General features: G+C 41.0%; 1 protein-coding gene and 1 long non-coding RNA gene across 2 annotated transcripts; one reads left to right on the top strand and one right to left on the bottom strand.

Annotated features, from left to right (window-relative positions):
• The first annotated feature begins 9,229 nt into the window (after positions 1-9,229).
• On the top strand, positions 9,230-11,314 carry LOC149001781 (uncharacterized). Its single transcript, XM_089137748.1, has 2 exons — positions 9,230-10,400; positions 10,505-11,314. The coding sequence occupies exons 1-2, from the start codon at positions 9,612-9,614 to the stop codon at positions 10,592-10,594; spliced, it is 879 nt and encodes a 292-aa protein (XP_088993874.1). The 5' UTR covers positions 9,230-9,611; the 3' UTR covers positions 10,595-11,314.
• A 2,436-nt stretch (positions 11,315-13,750) lies between these two features.
• Positions 13,751-16,782, bottom strand: LOC149001780 (uncharacterized). Its single transcript, XR_016170358.1, has 7 exons — positions 16,309-16,782; positions 16,075-16,118; positions 15,889-15,984; positions 15,717-15,793; positions 15,405-15,507; positions 15,000-15,203; positions 13,751-14,118 (listed from the first exon to the last, which is right to left on the bottom strand). It is a non-coding gene; the product is annotated as an uncharacterized LOC149001780 (long non-coding RNA).
• Positions 16,783-25,427: the final 8,645 nt, after the last annotated feature.

The raw sequence follows: 25,427 nt of genomic DNA, 5'->3' as shown, positions 1-25,427 counted from the left end.
CGAACCCGCTTTTTGAAATTCAAAAAGTTGCTTATTGTCCACCGTTCATCATCTGGCGTATTCCAATCGTCGTTAATCTGCAACCATTGATTTAGAAAGCTTGAACCATCATTATGCTTTCGCCGTTGGATTTCCCAAAACTTGAATCATCATCATCCTGTTTCAGTGTCCATTTAAACGCTTTGGCTTTCTCTTTTTTCTTGATTTCTCATTTTGGTTGTGCAAAGCTCTAACGTTTCTGGAACCACGCAGCAAAACTTCATCTTGTTGGATAATGGATTCCTCTGGCATTTCTGCTTCTACTGCAATGTCTGTGAAGTGCATACCATGGGAAAAGTCCAGAGAAAGGCGAAGAGACTTCTTTAGTTCCAAAACCTCCCCCTCTTTCTACGGATGAGATTTACAGGCCTCCCTGGAAACTGCAGCGTTCTAACTGTGTTACCGGCAGTTTTGGACGGGCGTTGGAGTGGTGCACTCTTGCCCAAACACTGGCCGAAAGCAAGGCTTTCGACTCTATTCCTCACGATGCTTTTGTAAAATCGTTGGTGATGTGAGTCTCTTCTTTGAGATTATTCTTCGCTTTTTGTATATTTTTCTAAATCCTGCAAAAAAATTGCTTGTTGTAGGAGTACCGTGGATAACTTCCACAAACAGGCGAAGGCAGCTTAACGGATTGGAAAGATGCATTCAGAACTCTCCAGGCTTTGGGCTGAATCTTCGTCCAAGGATCGGGAGATTACACGCCTTCAGGATAGGCTTTGGGATGAGGTAAAGGTAAGAAATACTGAGATTTTAAATCTTTCTCAAGCCCTGGATGTTGCCAATGGTCAAATCCGTGGTTTCGAGCGAAGGGTAATAAATCTTTTGGGGGAACTGAATAATTTCGAAGCAAGCTGGAAGAGCTGCGGAAGCAAATAGTTCCTCCCGATCTTAATTGCATTCCTGCCGAAACCCAGAAGGTTTGCATCCGTAAGTACTTAGACAGTAAGCCTTTTCGTAACTTGTTGGATATTTTGAATGATCATGCTTATTGGGATGGCCAGAATGAGGTGTTCGAATCAATCTTGAGGAGAAATCCGAATTTTGACATGGCTCCCCATCAATTTCTTTGCCATCCCGAAGTCTTCACGAAGTTGGGGCTTCCTTCTCCCGAATGGGCCGAAGATGTAGAGGATCTGCCGACTCCTAATCCGGACATCATGTTGTATCTTGATGACTCACCTCCTGCAACTCCAATAACAGAGGAGATTGCAGAAAACAAGGAAGAAGTTGACGCTCCAAATGTCAATCCGAAAGGCGTCAATCCTTCTTCCACAACGATCCAAAGAACAGGAAGGGATCGCCTGAAGCTTCTTCGCCAGATTTTCTTTTCCTTCTTATCTCAGCGACTGAAGATGAAGTTTCTTCATCAGTTAAAGGGTAAGGATATTGGAAAAGCTAGACGGTGGGTTTGGGCTGCTCTTCCCAGTTGTTGGTGGAGTTCTTGTTTTCTTTGTAGAAATGTTCCTTGTCCAAGATATTATATGATCTCCCGATCATAGTTTTAAATTTGAAATGTTCCTTGTCCAAGATTTTGGAACACTGTGTATATCCCGAACGTTGTATAGTGCTGGCCTTTGAATAAATGTAAAGTTGTTTTTGTATTAATCTTCCCAATTGCAAAGCTTCTTTATTGTTCCCGGATTAAGCTGAGTCAAATTGGTTATTGTTTGATGTGCCCGATCTGCGTTTGAGGATGGTATTCGGTTTATCCGAAGCCTGAAAACATTAGTTTCTAAGGTTTTAAGAGTTCGATAATTATAATCGGTGAGCAACTGATATATTCGACCCCGAAGAATTCATCATAACTTGTGTTCTTTTGAAGGTCCCACTCGGTTTTACCCGATGCCTTAATTGGATGCACAAGAGTTTCATAGGGATTCTTACTAAGGGTTCGATGGTTATATTCGGTGTACATCCGATATACCTGACCCCGAAGAATTCCTTATCACTCTTGTACCTTTCGAAGGTCCCACTCGATTTTACTCGATGCCTTTACCCGAAAATTCTCCAATAAAGAATTTTTGGCTTTCAAAGGTCCCACTCGGTGCTACCCGATGCCTTTACCAGAAAATTCTCCAATAAAGAATTTTCGGCTTTCGAAGGTCCCACTCGGTGCTACCCGATGCCTTTACCTTAGGAAGTAACAACTTCCTAGGCTTTTTAAGGTTCTGTTTGGAATTTATCCAATGCCCTTTACCTTAGAAAATTCTGCAAAATTTTCATCAAGGCTTTAGAAGGTCCCACTTGGTTTTACCCGATGCCTTTTGATCGAAGGTCTCATACGGTGTTACCCAAAGCCTTTTGATTCTAAATGTACTTTGCTATATACGGCCCCCAATTAAAAGATTTGGAAGTAAAACCAGTATTCTGCATTAAGTAATTATAGATCAAGATGATCAAGATCGATAAACGTTCTTCAATAAAAAAAATGTTGATAACTTCAAGAGAAATATTTCTTCAAATGCTTTGTGTTCCATGATTGTTCTAATGCATGCTCTATTTCCAGATCTTTCAATTTATAAGCTCCTGAGCCTACTTGCTTGATAATCATATACGGTCCTTCCCACGCTGCGTCCAACTTTCGCTAATGGTGTGGGTCCGATGCAAGAGTGTTCCTTAGAACTAAATCTCCTGCACAGAACTGCCTATTTCTTACTAGAGCGTTGTAGTGAGAGGCTATCCTTCAATGATATTGTTGTGTTCGCGCTACCGCTGTTGTTCTAACTTCATCCAATAATTCCAGGCTGTACAATAAACCTTCTTTATTGGCTTGTTTTTCGAACTCTCGCTCCCGAACAGTTCCTGCCATTATCTCAATTGGTGCAAGTGCTTCTGCGCCATATGTTAATTTGAATGGGGTTTCTCCAGTGGGTGTTCGGACTATTGTTCGATATGCCCAAAGGACATTCGGTAGTTCTTCGGTCCACAGGGATTTATTGCTTTCTAGTCTCTTCTTGATTCCATCCGGTAGCATTCGGATTGTCACTTCTACTTGACCATTACTTTGAGGATATGCAACAGATGACATTCGGTGATCGATCATATAAGTATTGCAGAAGAGTTTAAATTGGGGATTATCGAACTGAGTTCCGTGATCAGTCACCACTATCTTTGGAATTCTGAACCTATGGATTATTGACTCTAGAACGAACTTCTCCATTTGTTTCTCTATGATTAATGCCAAAGGAGCTGCTTCTACCCACTTTGTGAAGTAGTCGATTGCCACAATCAAGTATTCCTTTCTTCCTTTTGCTGTGGAGAATTTTCCCATCAAGTCTATTCCCCACATTGCAAATGGAATAGGGTTTAGAATTGACATGAGTGTTGTAGCAGGCGCTTTCCAGACGTTTGCGTGTATCTGGCATTGGTTGCAAGACCGAACATATTTCATGGAATCTTCTTCCAACTTGGGCCAATATAACCCAAGACGGAGGATTTTATGCCCTAGAGCCCTTCCCCCCATGTGTGCTCCGCAGATACCTTCATGAACTTCAGCCAACGCCGTTTCGGCTTCTTTGGGACTGACACATCTGAGTAAAGGCCCTGCAAAAGACTTTCGATATAGCCTGCCTTGCTGAATGGTAAATCTTCCTGCATGAATTCTTATCGATCGTGCCTCCTTTAAATCCTCGGGTAATTTATTATCCCGAATATACTCAATGATGGGGTCCATTCAGCATCTGTCGCTTTCTATGTATGAGATGAGGTCGACCTTAGCGCTCGGGAAGTTCAGCTCCTCAATGTAGACCGATGGCTCCAAGGTTTGTTCCTTAGCGTTTGCTAATCTAGAGAGTTCATCTGCTACTGAATTCTCCTTTCAAGGTATTTGACATACCTTTATCTCTTTAAATTGCTTCGTGAGATTTCTGACCAGCTCTTGGTACTTCTGTAAGCGAGATTCTTTTACTCCGTATTCTCCTTCTATCTGATTGACGATAAGTTGGGAATCATTGTATACAGTTGCTTCAGCTACTGCCAAGGCTTTGGCGAGCCTAAGTCCTGCAATGAAAGCTTCATATTCTGCCTCATTGTTACTCACAGTGAATGCAAACCTCAGAGCATACCGAATCAAGAAACCTCTCGGGCTTTTTAACAAGACTCCTGCCCCCAAACTGAATTTGTTGCTAGAGCCATCAACGTATATGTGCCACATAACTGAAAGGATAGGTTCTTTTTCTTCTTTGATCGGAGCTGTGGATTCTACCATAAAATCGACCAATGCCTGTGCTTTTATAGCTGTTCGGGGTTTAAATTCCACCTGGAATTCCCCTAACTCAACCGACCATGCTACCATCCTGATAGATTAGGTTTGAACAGAAGCTTTTTCAAGGGGAAGTTTGTGAGTACCTCGATTGGGTGAGCTTGGATGTATGGTCTCAGCTTTCGAGCTGCTACCATCAGCGCCAACGCCTGCTTCTCGATCATCGAATATCTTGTTTCGGGATCCAAGAGCACATGGCTAACATAGTAAATGGGCCACTGTTTTTTCTTTTTTTCCCGAATGAGGACAGCGCTCACAGCCAATTGTGATGACGCTAAATATACTTGTAAAATTTCACCCTTCTCAGGCCGAGAAAGCAATGGTGGCTGTCCGAGTTTCTTCTTCAATTCTTCAAATGCCTTTTGACATTGGTCCGTCCATCGAGCCTCTTTGCTTCCCTTCAAATCCTTCAGGGCTTTGAAGAAAGGTAGGCACCTTTCTCTCGATTGTGATATGAATCGGGTCAAGGCCACTATTCGTCCAGTCAAGCACTGAATGTCACGAACGGTCTTTGGCGGATCCATATCGATCAGAGCTTGTATCTTGACAGGGTTTGCCTCAATTCCTCTTTGTGAAACCATAAATCCCAGGAATTCCCCTGAGGATAAACCGAAGGCACATTTCTCCGGATTCAGCTTCATCTAATGTTTTCTCAAAACAGAGAATACTTCCTTAAGATCTGTAATGTGGCCAATCCTCTGAAGACTTTTTACCAACATGTCATCGACGTATACTTCCATGTTTTTCCCGATCAATTCACCAAAGATTTTGTTTACAGCTCTCTGGTACGTGGCCCCCGCGTTCTTCAAACCAAATGGCATAACTTTGTAAAAATAACTTTCCCTGTCAGTCATGAAAGTAGTGAATCTTTCATCCTTCTTGCTCATCAGGATTTGGTTATATCCCGAATAAGCATCCATGAAACTTAATGTTTCATATCCAGCCGTTGCGTCGATCAAAAGATCTATACGCGGTAAAGGATAACAGTCCTTCGGGCACGCCTTATTGAGGTCTATGTAGTCAGTACACATCCTCCACTTCCCGTTTGACTTTTTTACCATTACGACATTAGACAACCATGTTGGACACTCAATGGCTTCGATAAAACCAGATTTCTTTAACTTCTCAACCTCCTCTCTAATAGCTTTATGCTTCTCAATAGAGAAGTTCCGTCTCCTTTGAATTATAGGCTTGACCTATGAATTGATCCAGAGTTTGTGTTCGGCTACAGCTTGATCAATTCTTGGCATATCGTTTACTGACCAGGCGAAAACATCTATGCTTTTTTGCAAAAAAATTTGTAGTTCTTTCTTGAAGGGTTTTGGTTGTTCAGACCCAATATATGTGGATTTTGCCTCGTTTCTTGGCTGCAAGAAGATTCGTTCTAATTTCTCCACTGGTTCAGGTCTCTGCATGGTATCTTCGTCTTGATCGTCCCTTACCTCAATTGGTAAGGCTATGGCTTTTTCTGGTCCTTCCTTATCCTTTAGATAAGCCACATAACATTGTCAGGAGAGTTTCTGATCTAAAACTACTTGCCTGATCCTAGTGTTAGTAGGAAACTTTATCTACACATGCTTTGGCGAAACTATGGCGCCTAGCTTCGTTAATGAAGGCCTATCGAGGATCATGTTATAAGCGGGAAGATCCCGAACCACCAGAAAATTAACCCGAATGGTTGATTTCTTCGGGAAATTTCCAATCGAAAGATCTAACTGAACTGATCCCTTGGCTATGCGGACGAACCAGCAAATCTGTAAAGGTATGTTGAGGAGGGCTTCATCAAATCTTCCTCAAAATTGAGCTTCTGAAAAGCTTCATAAGAAAGAAGATCCATCGAAGATCCCGTGTCAACCAAGACCCTATGTATCTACCTTCGCCCGATCTCCACTTCGATAACTATCGCATCATCATGAGGCATGCTTACACCTTGCTCATCTTCTTCACCGAACGTGATGGGAATTTCTTCTACTTTCTTTCTTTTCTGTGATTCTTCTAATCCCACAAATCTTGACTTTGCCTTTAACTTCATCAAAGATTCCGGTTCGAGTCCTCCGAATATAGTGAGGATTGGGGACCTACTAGGTCCTGCCAATTCCTTGCCTTTCTTAGATCTTGGAACCTCGACCCGACGCTCCCTGCTTGGCGAGCGATCTCTTTTTTCATTCGTCATTCTCTTCTCATCCTCTTGGACTTTCAAAAAACTCCTGAGATGACCTTGATTGATCAATCTTTTGATATCTGCTTTGAGGTGTCTACAATCATTAGTGTAGTGTCCAAAATCTTTATGGAATCGAAAATATCTCTCCATATTCTTTTCACCCGTCTTTCCGACTATCTTAGGTGGTCATTTCAAAATATCTTGATTTTGATCTACATCAATATCTCCGATCGGGGAGCATTTAGTGGCGTGTATTCATATTGATCGGGTGATCGCCTTTTCCAAGTTGATTGTGGCTTTCTAGTCCGAACGATCCTGAGTAGGTTGCTTCTGCTTTTGGCTTTTCACAGGGGCCTTCTGCTCCTTGGTCGCTGTCTTAGATTCTCCTTGCCTCGCATCGAGTATCTAAGTTACTTCCGCTTGCTCTTGGCACCTTTGTACTAATTCAGCATAGGTGGATGGCATATCCTGAAGTAGATATTCCAATAATTTCTAGTTGGTTAACCCCATAAAAGGGCAGTTTTTGCCACCTGTTCATCCAAATTCTCTATTTCCATGGTGACTTTATCAAATCTTTTCAGGTATTCCCGAATCGATTCATTTCTTCCCTGTTTGATTGTAAAGAGTGTTTCCTCCGTTTTCTTAATCTAGATACCACTCTAGAAACGTCCAATAAATTTGCAGGCCAAGTCGTCAAAATCATTGATTCTTCCCGAAGGGAGATTAGAAAACCACTTCTGGGCTGCCCCAGTTAAGGAGAAGGCAAATACCCTGCAAAGAATTTCGTCAGAATTTCCAGCTACTGCCATGGTTTGCTGATAATAGCTAATATGTGCCGTAGGATCTCCCAAACCGTCAAATGCTGTGAATGTTGGAAGTCTAAAGTTATGCGGAAACACGAACATGGCTATTGCATCAACAAAATGAGTCTTCCGAATAATTGAGTAAACATCATCAGTTCTTCTCCCTCGGGACAGTTGTCTCAACCTTTGGTTTATGTTGGCAAGCTCCCAGCCTATATGTAAACAACTCTTTCCTAACGTTTGGACGTTGGAGAATGAGTACGTACTCCCCTTGGCAATCTTGTCCGGGAATCAGTTCGGCTAGCCTGTGGCCTATCGTACTGATCATCCCTTCTTGGATGTTCGCCAATCCTTAAATCTCGGGCTCGCCGCAGGTCTCTTTGAGCATTCGGGCCAAAATTCTGGCCTTCAGCCGGCTGCCTTCCCTTTCGATAGAAATCACTCGAATGTGCGATATTTGCTCTTTGCCTCTCCCGCACATCTTTGGGCCTCCACTTGATCAGGAGCCTGAGGAGCCACCACCTGCCTAAACAGAGTGCAGATCATGTCCTACATTTCTAGAAATTGGACTTGCATCTGGTCCACTTGTTGCTGAAGTGGATTAGAATGGTTTTGATGTTCAGGTCCATCAACTCCATCTTCATGAGTTTATGGGGGTTGGCCTCCTTGAGGAACATTTAAAGGATTATTCTCTTCAAGGAGTGGTGGAATGTTAGCTAGCCGCCGCAGCCGCTGCTGCCGATCTAGTTACCATGACTTCTTGAAGCATTTCCCACCGACGGTGCCAAATGATGCGTCCAAAAATTGTCAAGCCTTCAGATTCCTCGATGATTGTCTGCAAAAGAGAGTTAGATGTTGCCCGACCGTGGGGGTCGGGAGGCCACCTCCGAAGCTTAAGTCAGTTCCTGAACTAATCACCAGAGCTCTGATAAGTTGCAGAGCTAAATAATGAATGCGTAAATTGGAAACGGCTCAGATACCTTTGGAATGAGTGGATCACTCGTTTATATAGATTTTACCTCCAATTCTCGACCGTTGAGTAAAGTCTCGATCTTTGTTAGTGACCGTCCGATTGTAGGGTTTCTTCTAGATATTCAGGACTGCTTATAATTACCAATCGCGGCATGATTCCCTCAATGCTTTGCCGGTAGTTGCTTCCTATAAGTTAGCTTCATCTACTGCAATGTTCGGGAGGCCTTACCGGACTGCTAACCAAAATGCGGCGCCTTTATGATCATTAAATTAGGGTTTGGGGATCCCTGGTTATGGTCTAACCTGGCTGAGTATTATGAATCCGGTCCACGTGTTTGGTGCAATTTTCCTCACATCACTTGTCTTTTCTTTTTTCTTGGAGGGGCGGGGTCGGTGGGCTCTGCATTCTTTCTTTCTGCCTCTTTACTTTTTTATGTAATGATTTGTTTTTCTTCTTAAACGTCTTTCTTTTTCCTTATCTTTTTTCTTTCCCAAATTCTTTTTCTTTTTTCTGTTTTCTTTTTCTTTCCCCACCATACTTCCCAGACCTCCTTGTGACGCCACACCATCAGCAGGGATCATCAGTTCATGGTTGACGCGCTCTAAGTCAATACAAGGAATCAGTGCAGGATCACTTTCGTTGTCCATATATAGAAACTATACACTGGGAAAACGGAAATAGGTTGAGACTGTTGGCGCAACAGTGTGATTGCTAATATATATGTATCACTCTAGAATGCACTCAAAATATAATTACCTCACTAAATGACTGAAAACAAGAAACATCTCACGGACTCACGGTTGGTGTTGCAACACCACCTCTCACTATCTTACTATTTTTATCTTTCTACTCACATCACTTTCAATCTCTTTTCTTTTCTTCTTCCACTAAGTCTCTCTCCTCTCTACTTCTCTCCTTCCACTAACTCTCTTTCTTCTCTAATTGTCTCTTTTTCTTCCGTTCATACACGTTCTGCTACTTCAACACAACAGGGTGTTTCAACTTTCAACACCTTTCTTCTCTTACTCTCTTTCTCTCCTTCCACTAACACTCTTTCTTCCTTAATTACACATTACCAGGCCCTACTCTATTTACAGACATTCTTAACCGACTCTGAATCCGCCTCTATCTCTTTCTTTAAACTTGTACAGACTTCATCTTCAACCGCCTCTACATCTTTCCTCTTGAAAATTCTGCAGCATTCTACCATCTTCATCAAGCTTCTAACACTTTCTTTGAGTTTGCCGACCTTCCAAGTCGGTGTTTGACTTCAACAGAGACGGCACCTTCCTCTCCTCTCCTCTGGTGTTTGCCTGCATTCAACCGACTTAGAAGAAGAAGAAAAGGATTCAGGAAATTAACGGACGACATATGGCAACTGAAATGAGCTTAAAGCTTCTGGTGGACAAGAAGAGAAACAAGGTCCTCTTCGCCGAAGCAGGAAAGGATTCTGTGGATTTCCTCTTCAGCCTCCTCACCTTGCCACTCGGCACCGTAATCAGGCTCCTTACCCCAACCCAAACAACCACTGGATGCATCGGCAATCTTTATTCCAGTGTCCGAAACCTGGATAAGCTTTACATGCAACCCAAAGTGGATAAATCCTTGCTTCTTGAACCCCAGATTGGTTCTGCTGGTAATCCAGCGCAAACGCTGCTTATCCAGAATGGTGGCAAAGCCAATAATAGCAAGTCGGAGAGCAGCCAGCCGGTGAAGCCGACCTATTATCGGTGTGATCGGAATGAAAATCATAATATTCCTTTCGGTCATCATAATATTTCTTTCGGTCATAACCCTAGTACTTTTTCTGTTTCTCCTTCTTTCGGTCATATTAACCCTATAAATCAGTGCAAGAATTATGTGAGCAATATTCAGGGGGCTAAGTGTGGTTGCTGTGGAGGGAAGATGATGACACAGATTTTTTTCGTTGACGAAGTAAGCTCGACGGTGGCGGATGCTGGCGGTCCTTCCACAGTTGGAGAAGAAAGCGGTGGTGGTAGAAGAAGAGGATACGTGAAGGAGGCGGTGACTTACATGATTACTGATGATCTGGAGGTGACGCCAATGTCTACTATCTCTGGTATTACCTATCTTATTAAGTACGAAATCAAGGACATCAGCGTCTTGGAAGACAGGGCCGTTCGTCTGGGCATGGAAGAGGTACTTAAATTCACACAAAAACACAAACTCAAGTGTGTTTTGATTTGATAGATTTTTTTTTCTTCTTCTTCTTCTCTCTAGGTTGAGATTTATTGTGTGAACAGGGTCTGGATTTGCTGAGGGCATCACTGCAGTCAAAGTCGGTTCTTACGGATGTTTTCCTTACAAAGAAAGGGGCTAAATTGGAAGATTGATCTACTTCTTCTCTGTTTCTGATCTTCTTCTTCTTCCTCTCTGTTTCTGATGGTAACCATCATGTAGATAGTTTATGAGTTGGTGCTGGTAATTAATTAGTTTCGTGTTACTTCTACGGTAATTGACCTAATTAATTCGCTTTGAAAACACTTGATTTGGAGAAGTATTTGGCCTTGAGAATGGTAGCCAAAAAGAATTGAATCCTTTCACCCCGAAGGGGAGCACAGACGGTTTTTCCACCACAAAAATGGTGGGTTTCACCACCCCCACGACTAAAAATATTTAAAATAAAAAATAAAAAAAACCTTCCCATCACCACCCCTGAGCCCTCTTTTTTTAAGGTGGTAAGCCGTCGGGGTAATGCTTTTTTTGAGGCAGATCCGGACTCAAAAGAATTAAATTCACTGAAGAGCTTCACATCCCCATTTTAGAAGTAATGCTTTGTTGATATTGTCACATCCACATAGTCGGAATCCATTTACTTGAATACTGAGGGAGTGATTCACAGTCAAAAGATCTGGTTTCAAATCACATCACACACCATTTTATATAATAACATTATCATGAGTAATAATAAATTAAATGTTTTACCATTAAAGAATAAAGGATCTCAAAAGGATTAGAAATAACAAGCGGAAGCGAAGTGAAATCTAATAAAACTAATCCTCGAAGGGAAAATGAACTGGAAAGAATAAAGGTAGAATTCTAATTTTTTCTAATGTTTCGCTTCTTCTGCAAGTGTTTGTACACTTACAACTTTGGGTTAATGTCTAGCTTGTAGTCCCAATGTCAAATGAATCGTCTCCTATTATTGTTGATCAAGGCCGTAATGGTACTCCATCGGCATGTAATTGAATATATAAGTCAAATATCGCATTAAGAACCAAATATAAGCATAAGTAATGAATTACCTACCTTGCGATTGAGTTGTACTACTTTAAGAGAAACCAAAAAATGCTTTAACATGCCCTCAAATAATCCTATTCAAATGTTGGTTAAAGGTTAGAAACAACCCTCGAGGTCCTATGTCGAAAATAGAAACAAAACCAAAATGGGTAGGTAGGGGTCTCATGAATAGTAACAGGTAGGGGTTGTCCAAGGAGACCCTAACCAATCAACCCAGTGGATGGGTTGCATGAACAGTAACCATATGGGTTGGTTGGGGAGACCCTTAGTCAATCAACCAATGGGGAGTATGGGTTGCTCGGAGAGACCCATGGTCAATCAACCTAGAGGGTACAGATTGCTTTAATAGTGTCTGATAGGGATTGGTTGGGGAGGGAGACCCTCCTAAAGGGGTTGCTTGAACAGTACCCGATAGGGGTTGCTTAAGAGACCCTTGTCCGAGTACGGACAAAACTCTCTTCGACAGTCAAATAGCTACGAGATTTGATTTTATAACCCTTCCAAAGCAAGTAGAAAACTCTAAAAACATCTAACAACAAGTTTTAACGATAAGAATCATTCAAAAACTCAAATCAAATTGAAAACCTAAATGTTGGTGCAACCTAGAGGGGGGTGAATCGGTTGCAACTAGTGGATTGTCCCAATTTTTTGGTTTGATTGCAATTTCAAGATAAATTAAAAAATTCAAGTGAAATTAAACAATAACAAACAACCACAACACAAGAATTTATAGTGGTTTGACTTTATAAGTCTACGTCCACTCTTCTTTTAGCCTCAAGAGATATTTCCACTAGTGATTCTCTTTCAATACAATGGATAGAGATCACTTTTTACAATATTTGTTACGAGGCAAGAGCACCCTTTACAATCTTTGTTTATCCTAGGGCAAGAGCACCCTCTTCAATCTTTGTTCATGGGCAAGACCCAAAACCAATTCTAATCTACCTAAACTAGAATTGAACAATTGCAAGAGAAGGATGTTACCTAACAAGAAGTGTGACACTTTACCTCTTGGGTGAATGTGATGCAATGAGAGTTGTATGCTCAATTGTAAAATGAATGAACCACCAATGCCTTCAATCACCTCAAGCTTGACTTCCACAAGCTTACATAACACCTTGGTATGTTCTTCAAGGTTGAGTGAGGATGAGAGGCAAAGCATAATTGCTTTCTTGTGATTTGAGAGCTTAAAAGTGTTTGGGGAGTAGTTGATCAATTGTCAAGGTCTCAAATGATGTAAATTGGGCTTATATAGATGGCATTTGAGTGCCTTAGCCCAACCCCCAACGGATAGAAAACGAGCAAATTTTAGCCTAGACGGACGTCCGTCTCATTAAAAAAGTAGCCGTTAAAATTTAGTTGTCGCAGATTTTTAACCAAATGGCAACTGTCTCAGACGGAGCTCCGTTTGAACAAACGGAAGTTCCGTCTAAGCTTTTGTGACTAGACGGACGTCCGTCTGAAGCATAGATTGCATAGTTAGGTGCAAACAAGGACTTGTTTGGGTTTTCGGTATTTCTAGCCAACCCTAAACCTCATACACTCTCCTAATATGTCAGGTCAGTCTAGTGACATGATATTCGTATAATTGAGTGCAATTATATATGAGTGTACATGAAGTGAATTAAGTCCTAATTTGCTAAGTCTTTTTGCTTGAGCTTGAGTTGATGATCATTGATGTTCTTTGAGTCTTTTTGTACTCCATTCTTCATGCTTATCTTGACTTAGACTTCATGTCTATTTTGGTTTGGTCTTGGCCTTGACTAGGGCTTAGACATTTGGTATTGAGTTGGATTTGGTGCACTTGCTCTCATATTGAACTAGACAAATACAACTTAGTATAGCCATTTAATTCATGTTTGTTATCATCAAAACTAATGGAGACTGACATGGCAATACTGACATGGCATTTCCCAACACTAAAGAATCATAATTAGGTCTCCTCTGAAATTCATTCGAAAACAAAGATAGAATAGAGTGATTGTAGGATCACTGTAAAGCCATAATATGGAGAGGGTTTAGGTCTCTATTAACTAAGGTTATCTCTACAAGGATCCTCTAATAACAAAGAATCAAAAGAAGATAACTAGAAGAAGAAAGGATATACTAACCTTAGAAAACTTAGTTGGTGAATGAAAAGCTCTCTAGAAGATCTTTGTAATGTTCTCCCTCTTTGCCACGAGTTCTTTGATGGCTTTAGAGTGAAATAACACATTTTAGGTAAAATAAATCATTAAATAGGGGTTTAAAACACTGAAATCCCCAAAATTGCAGTCGAAGAACTATATAGGAGATATCCACGCAGAAAGTTAAAAGTTCAGGTTCACATCACTAACTTTTGGACTTTATTATTTACCAAAAAAAAAAAGAAGACTTTCGGACTTTAACCAAATTGATTTGGGAAAACGATTTGAATTGAATTGGAGCTATATAACTTCAATTGGATGGAAATCTTGAAAAACTAATGATCCCTTTCTTGAGAAAAGTTCACATCTTAGCTTTGTCAAAGAGAAAATCTACGCCGAATTTTCAGATACCCAAAATGTCCAGCACCGGGTGAAGAGCCCTCGAAAAGATATGGCAAATGGCCAGTGTCATTTTTGTATCTCTCTTGAATCTGAAAAGCAAAATGTTAAAAAGAATCAGTGCATTGCGAAGCACTAGAGGAAGAGTCACTGTAATCAAGAACAATTAATGTCAAACAAATTCAGAGAGAATCAATGAAAGCTCCTCTTAAAAAGTCATTAAGTAAGTGAGAATTCACACAGGAGTAAATTTCAGGTGGGTAGATGCATGACCATAAAGGCAAACAATGGACAGAATTTGGCTGAAACTTGCAACCACGTTCCTGCTGCTCATTCATGCACATAATATTTCATAGGATCTTTTGGAAAGTAATGAACCCTATTTGTGAACCCATAAAAGAAGGGATTTATTCCAAATCAGCACATACGACGGGCAGCAAGATATAACAGAAAGTTCTTTTTTTTGGCAATCACTGACGCAGCTCACGTATACATTGTGTTGTTGCCATTAACTGCAGCAGTCCATTGATCTGATTCTTCTGGTTATAGAGGGGAGTCCTGTTATGGCCATATATATATATATATATAAGAAAGAATCTACAGTCATAATGTGGAAACTGTGGCTTGATGGGTTGACCCCGAGCACTGCCACAGAGGAAGACATTACAAATAAGCTGATTTCTTGTTTAATAGGATCTTAAATCTGAGGCTATAAGGGTGTCCTTCAAGATGCCAGAGAACTGAATTAGAATAGTTGCATAAGCTGAAAGGAGGAATTGGTGACAGACAGGACACCTTTCTCTCTTCCCTTAGGGTGTGAGCTTACTTCCTTTTACCCCCAAGATTTAATTCTGGCTCAAACTCTCCAAGAGCATGACAGTGGTTGGACATACTAAGTAAAGAGCAAATCATGAAAGACACAGATACATTTTGTATCTTTTCCATTGATAATGAAGAATAATGTTTCAATTACCTCCAGAATTTGTTTGCTGCTCTGTTGACATTTCTTCCCAAGAACACAAACTGTTCCACCAGATCCTCCCCCAGTAATCTTCGCCCCGAATAGGGTACCACTGTTATTATTACTTACTTCTTTATGCTGCATTTCCTGTACCAGTCTTAATAGCCTATCCGTTCCATCAGAACCCAGTCCACAAGAACTGTATCTGTAATGGCACTGCAATATATGCAAACGAAATGAGTGATATTTTTTAGTTATCTGCAAGAGGTAGTTGCTTCATTTATTTTCTTTTGATTCAACTGAGGGGTATTGTAACTTCATATAGCATTACTAAAAACCAGTATAAAATAATATTCACTACAATAATCTTAAAAATTATCAAATGCAAGACAACAATTAACTAACACGTGACATTACCTATGTGGAAAGAGGTTACACAAGTAATCCAATGAAGCTTCAGCTTCAAGTAGTTCCACATCATCCCGTTCAATTTCACCAGGGTTCATCCCATTATCATTCACTAGTTCGTTAGAATTATCAGTTGACGATGAATATGACAGTAGTGAACATTACTATAAGAAATTATATAAAAAGTGTGACCACAGTCAAATAGTGTCATCTTCTCCCATACAATTGGCAGAAACTACATATAATAGATTATACTACTCTAGCTACTTTTATTACAAATTTGAGTAGACTTCAAGAGAAAGTAAAATTATAGAGACCAACCTGTGTCTTGTTCCAGAATCAATGCCCCAAAATTGTATATGAGAAGGAATTTCAACAAGACCTATTACTTCAGCAGGCTAAATAGGAAGAGAGAAAAAAAAATTACAATTTGATCTCAGAATTTCACCTTTAGAAGAGAGTAAAGCAAGGGCATATAACTTAAACAGCATACCTGGCAGATCATTGCAAGAAGTTTATTGGCTTCACCACATGCTGCTGTCATCTGGTCCATTACACCACAGGGGGCACCAACAACATGATTCTCCACCTGTAAAATAAAAAGTTGTAAGAATTTGAATGCCTGTTGATGCATTTTTCTGAAAATTCTGCTATCTATGGTTGGGAATTATGTTCATGCCTTTTGACATAGCATTGCAAGATCTCTTGAGGTGATGTTCAATCCTGGAGAAAAAAGAGAGATTTATTTATTTTCTGTGAAGCAGAATATAAACATCTACAGATACTGTTGTGGAATCACATGATCTAAGAATTCTTGAAGAAAAACTAAAAGATCCGCTAGTATTTAAAATGCTTTCAGTTTGCAAAGAAAAATAATATTAAATGCATAGTGCAGACAGTGATTCCCAATCACCATTGAAGATGAAGATGGTCTGTGCTTTAGACCAAATTGTCTTCTATAATTGAATTCCTCGGTGTGGTTTGTGTCTTGTCTTTAGGCATCAATGAAGACTGCATCTCCTCAAGGCTGCTTTCCCTCCCTCTTCTTCATCAGCGATTCTTGGTGGCTCTTCTTCAGTACTGGAGGTTCCTTCCTCCCTTGCAGCCCCTTGCGATGCTCCCTTTGGTATTAGTGACCTCCCTCAATCTTTGGCTAGCTGTGGTAGAAACCGAAAAAGAAAAAAAAAAATAGACGCCAAAGTGGAATTTTGGCATTTGACTCTCCACCACCTTGGGATACCCCTCATGGTGGACAAAGTGCTCAAGCTGGGTTCAGCTGAGGGTAGTACTTTGTCAGATCTCTGTGCTGACGCTTCTATCAAGATTGCTGTTGATGGATCTTCAAGGGCAACCATCCTTTCCTCGGTGACTAGAGGTCTGCATGCTACTACCATCTCCTCCCCCCCCCCTTGCTGCTAATCCCCTGCAGCCTAACCCCCTACCATCTTTCCTTACCCATTATAACTCTCCTTCTTTTCTCATCCTACTAGATCCACTATCCCCTTTCACTTGCTAACCTTATTAACTACCTAACCCTCATCTCCACTATCTCCACTTTACCTTTGGGGCCTATACCAAAAAAAAAAAAACTTTACCTTTGGGGCCCACTCCTCCCTTAGCCAACCTCCTCTTTTTAATGGCACATTTCCTTTGGTGGGCCTCACCCCCATCACCCACTTCGGTGGGTAATCTCTCTCTTTCCTCCTCTCACTTAACCCATTTCCTCCCCTCTTCACCTCAATCCAGCCCGCTAGAGTCTTTTAATGGACTTTTAAACCATAACCCCTAGCCCCATTAGATCATTTTGAACCTGAACGTATTTTGGCTTATACAAGGCCTTCCTCTTACCTCTCTTTGTCCCCCCACCCCTGCTCCCTCTCCCTCTCCCCCTCCCCCTCCAACCCCTCCCCTTTCTCCCCTACCCCTGATCTAGGTCTTCTATAAATCCTAATATGTTTGAAAGTTGAAACCCCTGCCCCCTTTGGTTCCAGCCTATCGACACACTCACCCCCCCCCCCCCGGGTTCCCCCCTTGTGTCTCTTAGTGTAGTTGTGCCTAATATTGTCAACGTTGGGGATCTTGTACTCAACATAGTAGGACACCCCTTGTCTCAGCCATGTCAGAAGCCTTGATTTGGAATGTCAAAGGCCTTAACTCCCTTGCAAAACAAGGGGATGTTAAGATTGCCACTAGGTCTTCCAAAGTTCTTTCTATGACCTGTTAGAAACCCATGCCCTTCCTGAGAATGCCTCTTGAATTGCTTCGGATATTGCTCCTTTCAAACTATGACCATTGTGCTACGGGTCTCATTTGGATTCTTTGGGATCCTTCTAAAATCAACATTTCTCTCTCCTTCTCCCAAATCATGCATCTCTGCCACTCTTCTCCTTCCTCCCATTCCCACTTATTCCTCTCCATCATCTATGGTTTCAATCTCTCCTCAAACTGGCTGCCCTTATGGGATGAACTCCAGTCCCTCGGTTCCTCGGTTGGAGCTTCTACCTCGGGCCTAAGTGGCAATTTCAATGATGTTCTTCTCTTCCAATGAACACGTGGGAGGCTTCCCCCCAACCCTTTTGTTGTTGATGCTTTTAATTCTTGCTTTGAGGACCTGTCACTAATTGATCTCCGTTCGTCTGGTCATTCCCTTACTTAGCTGAATTGCTATATCAGTGGTGAGTGTAGCCTCTAAGCTTGATTGCTTTCTCACAATGAAGCTCTGGCTCTCATGTTTCCCCTCCTCCCATGCTTCCTTCTTTCTCTAGAGCATCTCTAACCACTTCCCCTTGCTTCCTTCACATTCAATCTCCTCCTTTGCCCCCAAAGCCTTTCTTTGACATGTAGTTCTTCAATGCTTCTTTTCTTCCCACAATTTGTGCCGCTTGGAGCAAACAAGAGCATTATCCTTCCCTCCCTCTTGTGCCCTTTGTAGGACAGCTCCGTAATTCTAAAAGGCTTTCATGTCTTGTAAGAGGGTATTCTTGTGCCAGGGCGATCTTGCTAGAGTACAAACTCTCCTCCAATATGATCCCCTCTATTTTGCTCTAGCTATGAAGGAAAAATTCTTTGCAAGGACCTCTCCTCTTTTTTGATTTAGGAAGAGAACTTTCTATCAGAAATCTAGAATGAAGTGGCTTGAGCTAAGTGATTCAAACACTTTTTTCTTCCATTGCTCTCTCAAAGCTAGCCACAATTTCAACTTCATCCCTCTCATTCTCACTAGTAAAAGGGCTTATATTTGTGATGTCCCATCCATCAAGGTTGCGGTCGTCTCATTCTTATCTTCCCTCCTTGCTCCTTCCATTCCTCACTGCCCCCCTCCCTCTTCACCTTATCAATAAATTTGTTGACCCTAGCCTTCTTGATTCTCTTTTAAGCCTTCCCCTCATTTGATGAAATCTTTGTCGCTTTCCGCTTCCATAAATCTAACTGAGCCCCAGTCTGGATGGTTTCAAGTATAAGGATTTTCTATGTCACCAAGGATTTATTCAAAACAACCTTGTTTGCTTTATCTGTAACTTCTTCCTAAACCCCTCCCAGCTTACCTCTATAAACCAGACCTTCCTTTCTCACCTCCCCAAGAAGCCGGGTGCCTCCTCGCATTCTGATTTATAGCCCATTCCTTTGTGATCTCCTTTATAAGTTCATTGCTAAAATTCTCGCTAACGGGCTTAACTATGTGATGCCCTCCCTTGTCAGCCTGAATTACTCGGGTTTCATCTCTTGGAGAAACATTTCTGACAATATTCTTCTTTGTGCTAAGATTGGGGCTTCGATAAATCCTCTCACTCTCTCACTGCCCTTCTGATAGTTTGATCTCTATAAAACCTTCAATTCCCCCTATTCTTTGGATAGAAGTTAGCATCTCCAACCCTTGCTTCTCTGTTGTTACTAGTGGGTCCCCTGCTAGCTTCTTCCGCTCCCGTGTTGGTATTCGTCTTAGCTGCCCCCTTTTCCTTTTCTCTTCTCTCTTGCCCTAGAGGTGCTCTCCTGTATCATCCAGTCCAACTTTGACCAACTTTTTTGGATGATTTCATGATCTTCATTAAAGCTTCACATTCTTCCATTTCTAACATTCTTTCCTTTGCTGCTCTCTTTGAACCCCTCTCCAGCCTTCGTATCAACCTAAAAAAATCCACCTTCTTCCTATATGGGGTCACATATTCTGATAAAGTCTCCCTACTTCAGCTTACGTTTTTCTTTTTGAGTTCCTTCTAAGTGATCTACCTTGGCCTTCCCCTTATTCCAAGCAGGCTCACCTCTCACCACTACACCCCTATGCTCGACCACATCCATAAGAAGTTCTAACTTGGGAAAGCAAGGACTTCTCCTTCATTGGAAGGGTGGTCCTCATCCACTCTGTCCTCCAATCCTTTTACCTCTATTGTTGTAATATCTTGTCTCTTCTTAAAACCACCATTCAAGCCACGGAAGCCCTCTTCTGCTCCTTCCTTTGAAAAGTTTGTGAAGTTTCTTGCTTCCTCCGTCCCATCAGTTGGGCCTAAGTTTGCCACCCCAAAAAGGAAGGTGGGCTAAGCATTAGGAGAATCTAGAACTATAATAATGCCAATCTCCTTACTCATCTAGAAAATCTCCTTCAAGCATGACTCTATCTGGGACCATTGGATTCACTCTTATCTCCTCAAGCATCACTCTGTTTGGACTACTCCGATCCTTGCCAACCCATCTTGGGCTTAGAGGAGGTTGCTCCTTCTAAGGTCCCTTCTCTCTTAGCTATCTACACTTGAGTTTCGAATGGTTCTTCTGTATCCTTCTAGCTTAACCCCTTGCGCACCCTAGGCATTCCCTATAATCTCTTCGGCCCTTGTATTATGTACTACTTGTACCAAATTTGCCTCTCTCTCTCATCCTCACCTCTTTTGGCTCTTGGACACTTGACCTATTCTCACCCGAGTCTCACACAACTTTGGTCCCCCCCCCCGGCCCAACCGTCCCTATGACTATTGCATTTGCCTCTCAACTCCTTCGGGCTCCTTCTTTGTGGCATTAGCTTGGAACCATATCTGGACCTTCGCTGCTTTAGTCCTTTGGGCTCCCTTGGTTTGGTTCAAAGGTCACATCCCTCACCATTCTAGGAGGCAAAGTGGTTGCAAATCTTATTTCATAGGAACTTGAGATTCTTCAATTTCAATCTACCATGCAACAAATTTGTACCTATATACACAACATCCTTTTCCATTTTAGAAATACCCAAAATCAATAGGATTTGAGTTTTTTGTTTGTGACAAACATTCCTACTAAATAGGCTTAGCTTTTTTCAAAATTGAATTATTGTCCCGTGATATCAGAGAAAAGTTCCTGATAGCCCTTATGGTCAACAAATCCCCTTTTTCTGCCCGATAAAAAAGATATGTATCATCCGCAAAAAAAAAAGGGTGAGACTTCCAGGGTTGTTTCCGCAATCGTAATACCTTTGAACAATTCAAGGCCCTATATTCATTAAGGAGACTTGACAAAATCTCCATGATGAGAAGGAAAAGGTATGGGCTAAGCGGGCAACCTTGTTTAATACCACTTGTCCCAGAAACCATATGTGCGGGCTATCATTGATTTTGAAAGAGAAGGAGGCAATGCTAATGAGCTTATACACAAGATCACACCAAAAGTGATCGAAGCCTAGAAGGGAGAAAAGGTCATGGATCACTCTCCATTCCACCCGATCATAAGCTTTTGACATGTTAAGTTTTAATGCCACGTAACCAAACTTTCCCCTAGTTTTGTTCATGATGTCACATCCACCCAGCTGGTATCCATTTACCCAAATACCCGAGGAAGTGATCCAATGTCACAAGATCCGGTTTCAAGTCACATCACACACCATTCCACATAATGACATAATCATGAGCAAGAATAAATCAAATGTTTAATATTAAAGAATAAATATCAAAAGTATTCAAGGATCTCAGAAGGATCTCAAAACAAATAAGTGGAAACAAGGTCAAATCTAATAAAACTAATCCTCAAAAGAGAGGTAAATTGAAAAGAATAAACTAGAACAAAATCTATTTCATTTTTTCACCTTCTTCTCGAAGCATTTATACACTTGCATCTTCTGGTCAATGTCTAGCTCGTAATCCCAACGGCATGTTAGGCGTTTCCCGTCATTGTTGATCAGGGTCGTAATAGTACTCCATACTAGTACTTGGACCATACCACGAGCCATAGTCAGTTCCCATTGTATCCTCAGTTGTATAATCAAGGGAAAGTATCTCCGAACTTGAGGTCAGAATTTCTTCTTCACTTGTATAGTCATCTAACTACAATAAGCCATGAGGGATGAGTTTTGAAGAACTCAGAGAGTAAGTCATATAAATATGCATATCTCTCATTTCATACAAAAAGTAATAACAATAAAATGCTAACATGGTATGAAGTGTAATGATTATGCAATGCAATGTAATAGTGCTCCTATACACTAACCAATGCAAGTCTCTATCTAGGTAAACACGCACTAAGACATAACACTAGCTTCCTCTAGGTAGGTCTCATCACTTTGATCCATCACCGACTGGTTACCTCTATTGGAATCCTGGGTAAAAGGGTATAATCACTTCACACCTTGGCTAGGGTTTAGGTCACCATTGTCTCACCACATCATTGGCGTGAGTACTAGTGCGTGTCAAGGAAAATCCTAGTCCAATGCACGTCATTTACTCTGTCATATAATTCTAGGTTCAGATACCTCCCTTATGGCACCAACCAACTCGGTTAAGTATCATTCCCTATCTAAAGTCAATGTATCCTATGGCTCCAGCCAACTCAGACTGCGCTTTCTTTTAACCATATTGGTCATCCACATATAATGGGTGGAAAGCTCTCATGTCCTTTCACGGGTTGGTTATTGGTCTTGAGTCCCCATCACCCAATATTGTTGCCATGGGTTACTCTGTAAAATCTCCCATGATCCTAATTTGAAAATCCTTATTGTAGGTCCAAGAACCCGGAGTGGAGGTAGAAGGTAACCGTGGGCCATCTAAGTAAAGAGACCATTGGATTGGAATCCGAACCAATGAAAGTTGATGGAGATGATATTGAGTTGGGAGTTCTGTCAGAGTTTGGAATGAGATCTAACTTGGACGTCAATGGATTCGGTAGATGGATCAAGTGTTCATTGATGACACATGTGGAAGGTCCCAAAAATTAGGTAAGACCCTTTTGAAATGTAGAATAGGAGCTAGGGTAGAGCCATGGGCTTTCTAGGCCTTGATTCTGCTCCAAAACTAAGTTTCAAGGGTTGGTCACTTGGCCTGGATGCCCCAGACAACCCACCCAATCAACCGCTCCCTGTAGTGTTGGTTTTTGTTTCTCTTTTTGATAGAGGACCTCTAGGGTTATTTCTAATTTTAAACTTGCATGTTATTACGATTTTTTGGGAAGCGTAAGCATACCCTCTGAGTGTCTTTTTGAAGTTGCAAAATAATAGTAAGGTGAGGACGTTCACTTGTACATAATCATTGTCGCTTTCTTATTTAACATGAGACTTGCATATTGCTGCCTTAATTTGCAACTCTTTTTATTTCCTTCTTCAGTTCTTTGTTGCATTGCTTTCCTTCTGAGTAATCAAATTTGTATTTGAGGATATTGAAGATTAGTCATCATTTGCTGTGTTCAAGTAACAAATAAGGTTGCCAAGAATTAAAACTTTATTATTGCAGACGTTGGCATATATAGAGACATATCATCAAATCGTCAATACCTGCTAGAGTCACTAGACTCATCCTACCTACTGGGACCATTACCCTTCTAGGGTTCTAAAACCTGAAGCTCCTATATATGTTAGGACAAAGGAGATGGTCTCAATCAGGTAGTGTTGCTTTCTTGGATCACTTTCTGTAAAAATCAATCCACTGTAGCAAGTTTTGGCGTTCGTGGAATTGGATATACATGCCTTATCCCCAGCCATCAAAGAGTGCAAAAAGCCTGGGAACTGCCAAGAGAGAAGAGACCCAGGTGCCAAGTGCCCCAACCCTAGCTAACCCTTCCATAACTCCTTGGACATTATACCAAAAAAAAAAAAACTCCTTGGACACCTGTGCAATCTTTTCATTTTTGCAACCATGTACTGTCATTAGATCTTAAACATCCCAGAATCACGCTACAGCAAACGAAGACGCTAGAAATCATGACTGTTGCCATTTTTAATTTTATTCTGATCTGATGAAGACCGATGTAGTACTATTAGGGTTTCACCCTCAGTGGATGCAAACGTGTTCCCTACGTACCCCCTCTGCTCCGAGAGGCATAACAAGCACAAAGCGTCCCCCACTCATCATTTGACGAACACAACCAAACAAGCCCAAAAGGTTTTCTATTCACTTTCAGTGCCTGTAGATCCTCTACCCGTTGTATGTATATTTATACATACAGTACTGCACAATAACTACGAACAAAATGAATGGTGATGAGATTCAAATGGGTCTGACATGGACTCACCTTTATTATATAGTGAAGAAGTGTGAATGAGACAGACCTCATCTTTAACAGGGAGGTGATCCAAGACTCCACTTCTATCAGATACTTTCCATGTCAGCATTAAGCACCACCAGCCACTTTTTTACTTCTTTGTTTTTCCGTCAAAAACTGAAATTCCATCAAATAAAACACTCCAAGATTGGTGACCGGGAAGATAACAAAGTAGTATCAACAAAAAAACAATGGGAGAACTCCCCACCAAGATTTAGACAATGAAAAATCACGAGCACCCCTCGCCAAAAAAGTCCGGTAAGACATTGTTCGATCTGGAGAAAAAGTTAAAACACTGCAGCCACTTTGTTTGATAGAAACAAAAGAGTTTAGATCCTGTGTGTATGAACTTCTAATGTGCCTTGGTACCAACGGCAGGGCATCCACAGGTCAGATGCCTGGACGCACTGGATGCCTAAACGCAGAGGACCTGCGTTGGAAATGGATATGAGCACAAGGTTATGATGACTTGATGAAATGAGTCCAAATTCTTTCCACCTAACTTGTCCCTCCACCCGTATAGCTAAGGATGTAAACGGACTGAATTTGGCTCGGGTAATATCTGAATTAAAATCCTAATATTAAACACATTACCTGGATTTGAACCCAAAATCTATTAGATCTGTAAATTTATAACTAAATTCAAATTTGTTTAGTTATTAAATTTTTGAATAATATTCTATCTGAAACTGAAAGTAATCGGATGGATAAAAATATTAGAATTCGAATGAGATTTTAAATTCATTCTTGAGTATTTGGTCAATTAATGTAATGGTGTATTGGAAGTATAATGTAATTAGGTATTATTAATGAATATTAGTGAAGCGATAATAATGTGTCCCCTAAAATTAAACTTTAATCCGATATGGTAGCAGAACCAAATAGTATCCGTCGATTAGATCCGTCAAATATCTAATCAAATCAGATAATATCCGACTTAAAATTGACATATCCAAATTCGAATCCAAATAATCAAATTTAGATGCACGTATACAAATATGAATTGTCAACCATCCATTTACATCCCGGCAAACAGCCACATTCATAAGGTTTGTCCGTACCAGATGAGGGAAGTATGCCAGCATGGATCTCACACTCGTGTAATTGTTTTGTTTTTGTTTTTTTTTTTTTTTTTGTCAAAAACTGGAAAATTTCATTAGATGAAAAGGTCCCTAGAAAGAGACCCCATAGAGAGAGAAGAAGAGTTAATTACAAACAAAGGGGGATACCCCACCACACCCTAGATAACTGAAACATATGCGCCCCATGGGCTAAATAGTCCGCAAAACTATTAAGATGCCTAGGAATAAATTGAAAATGAACACAAGTAAACCTGGTAGTAAGGAGTTTAATCTCATATATAAGACCCATATAACCAATCTAAAGAGATAGAAGAGTCCTGCAAAGCTAAAATCGCAGAGTGGCAATCCGAATTTACTTTGATTGCAGAAACTCCTAGAGAAGATGCTAGAAAAAAAACCATCACGAATGGCCTCCAATTCCATCATCAAAGCAGATTGGGCTGAACTAAACTTGCATTGTGTAGCC

Source organism: Hakea prostrata, chromosome 10 (genome assembly GCF_041222555.1).
Source record: "Hakea prostrata isolate BN-2017 chromosome 10, UWA_Hpros_2, whole genome shotgun sequence".
Classification (NCBI taxonomy): Eukaryota; Viridiplantae; Streptophyta; class Magnoliopsida; order Proteales; family Proteaceae; genus Hakea; species Hakea prostrata.
Note: the sequence above shows the minus strand (reverse complement) of the source record. Positions and strands in the feature narration are given on the sequence as shown.

Excerpts from the sequence above, each read along its gene's own strand:
- LOC149001781 (XM_089137748.1), top strand. The coding sequence starts at position 9,612 with ATGGCAACTGAAATGAGCTTAAAGCTTCTGGTGGACAAGAAGAGAAAC. Across the intron at positions 10,401-10,504 it reads TTCGTCTGGGCATGGAAGAG|GGTCTGGATTTGCTGAGGGC; the intron begins GTACTTAAATTC and ends TTGTGTGAACAG.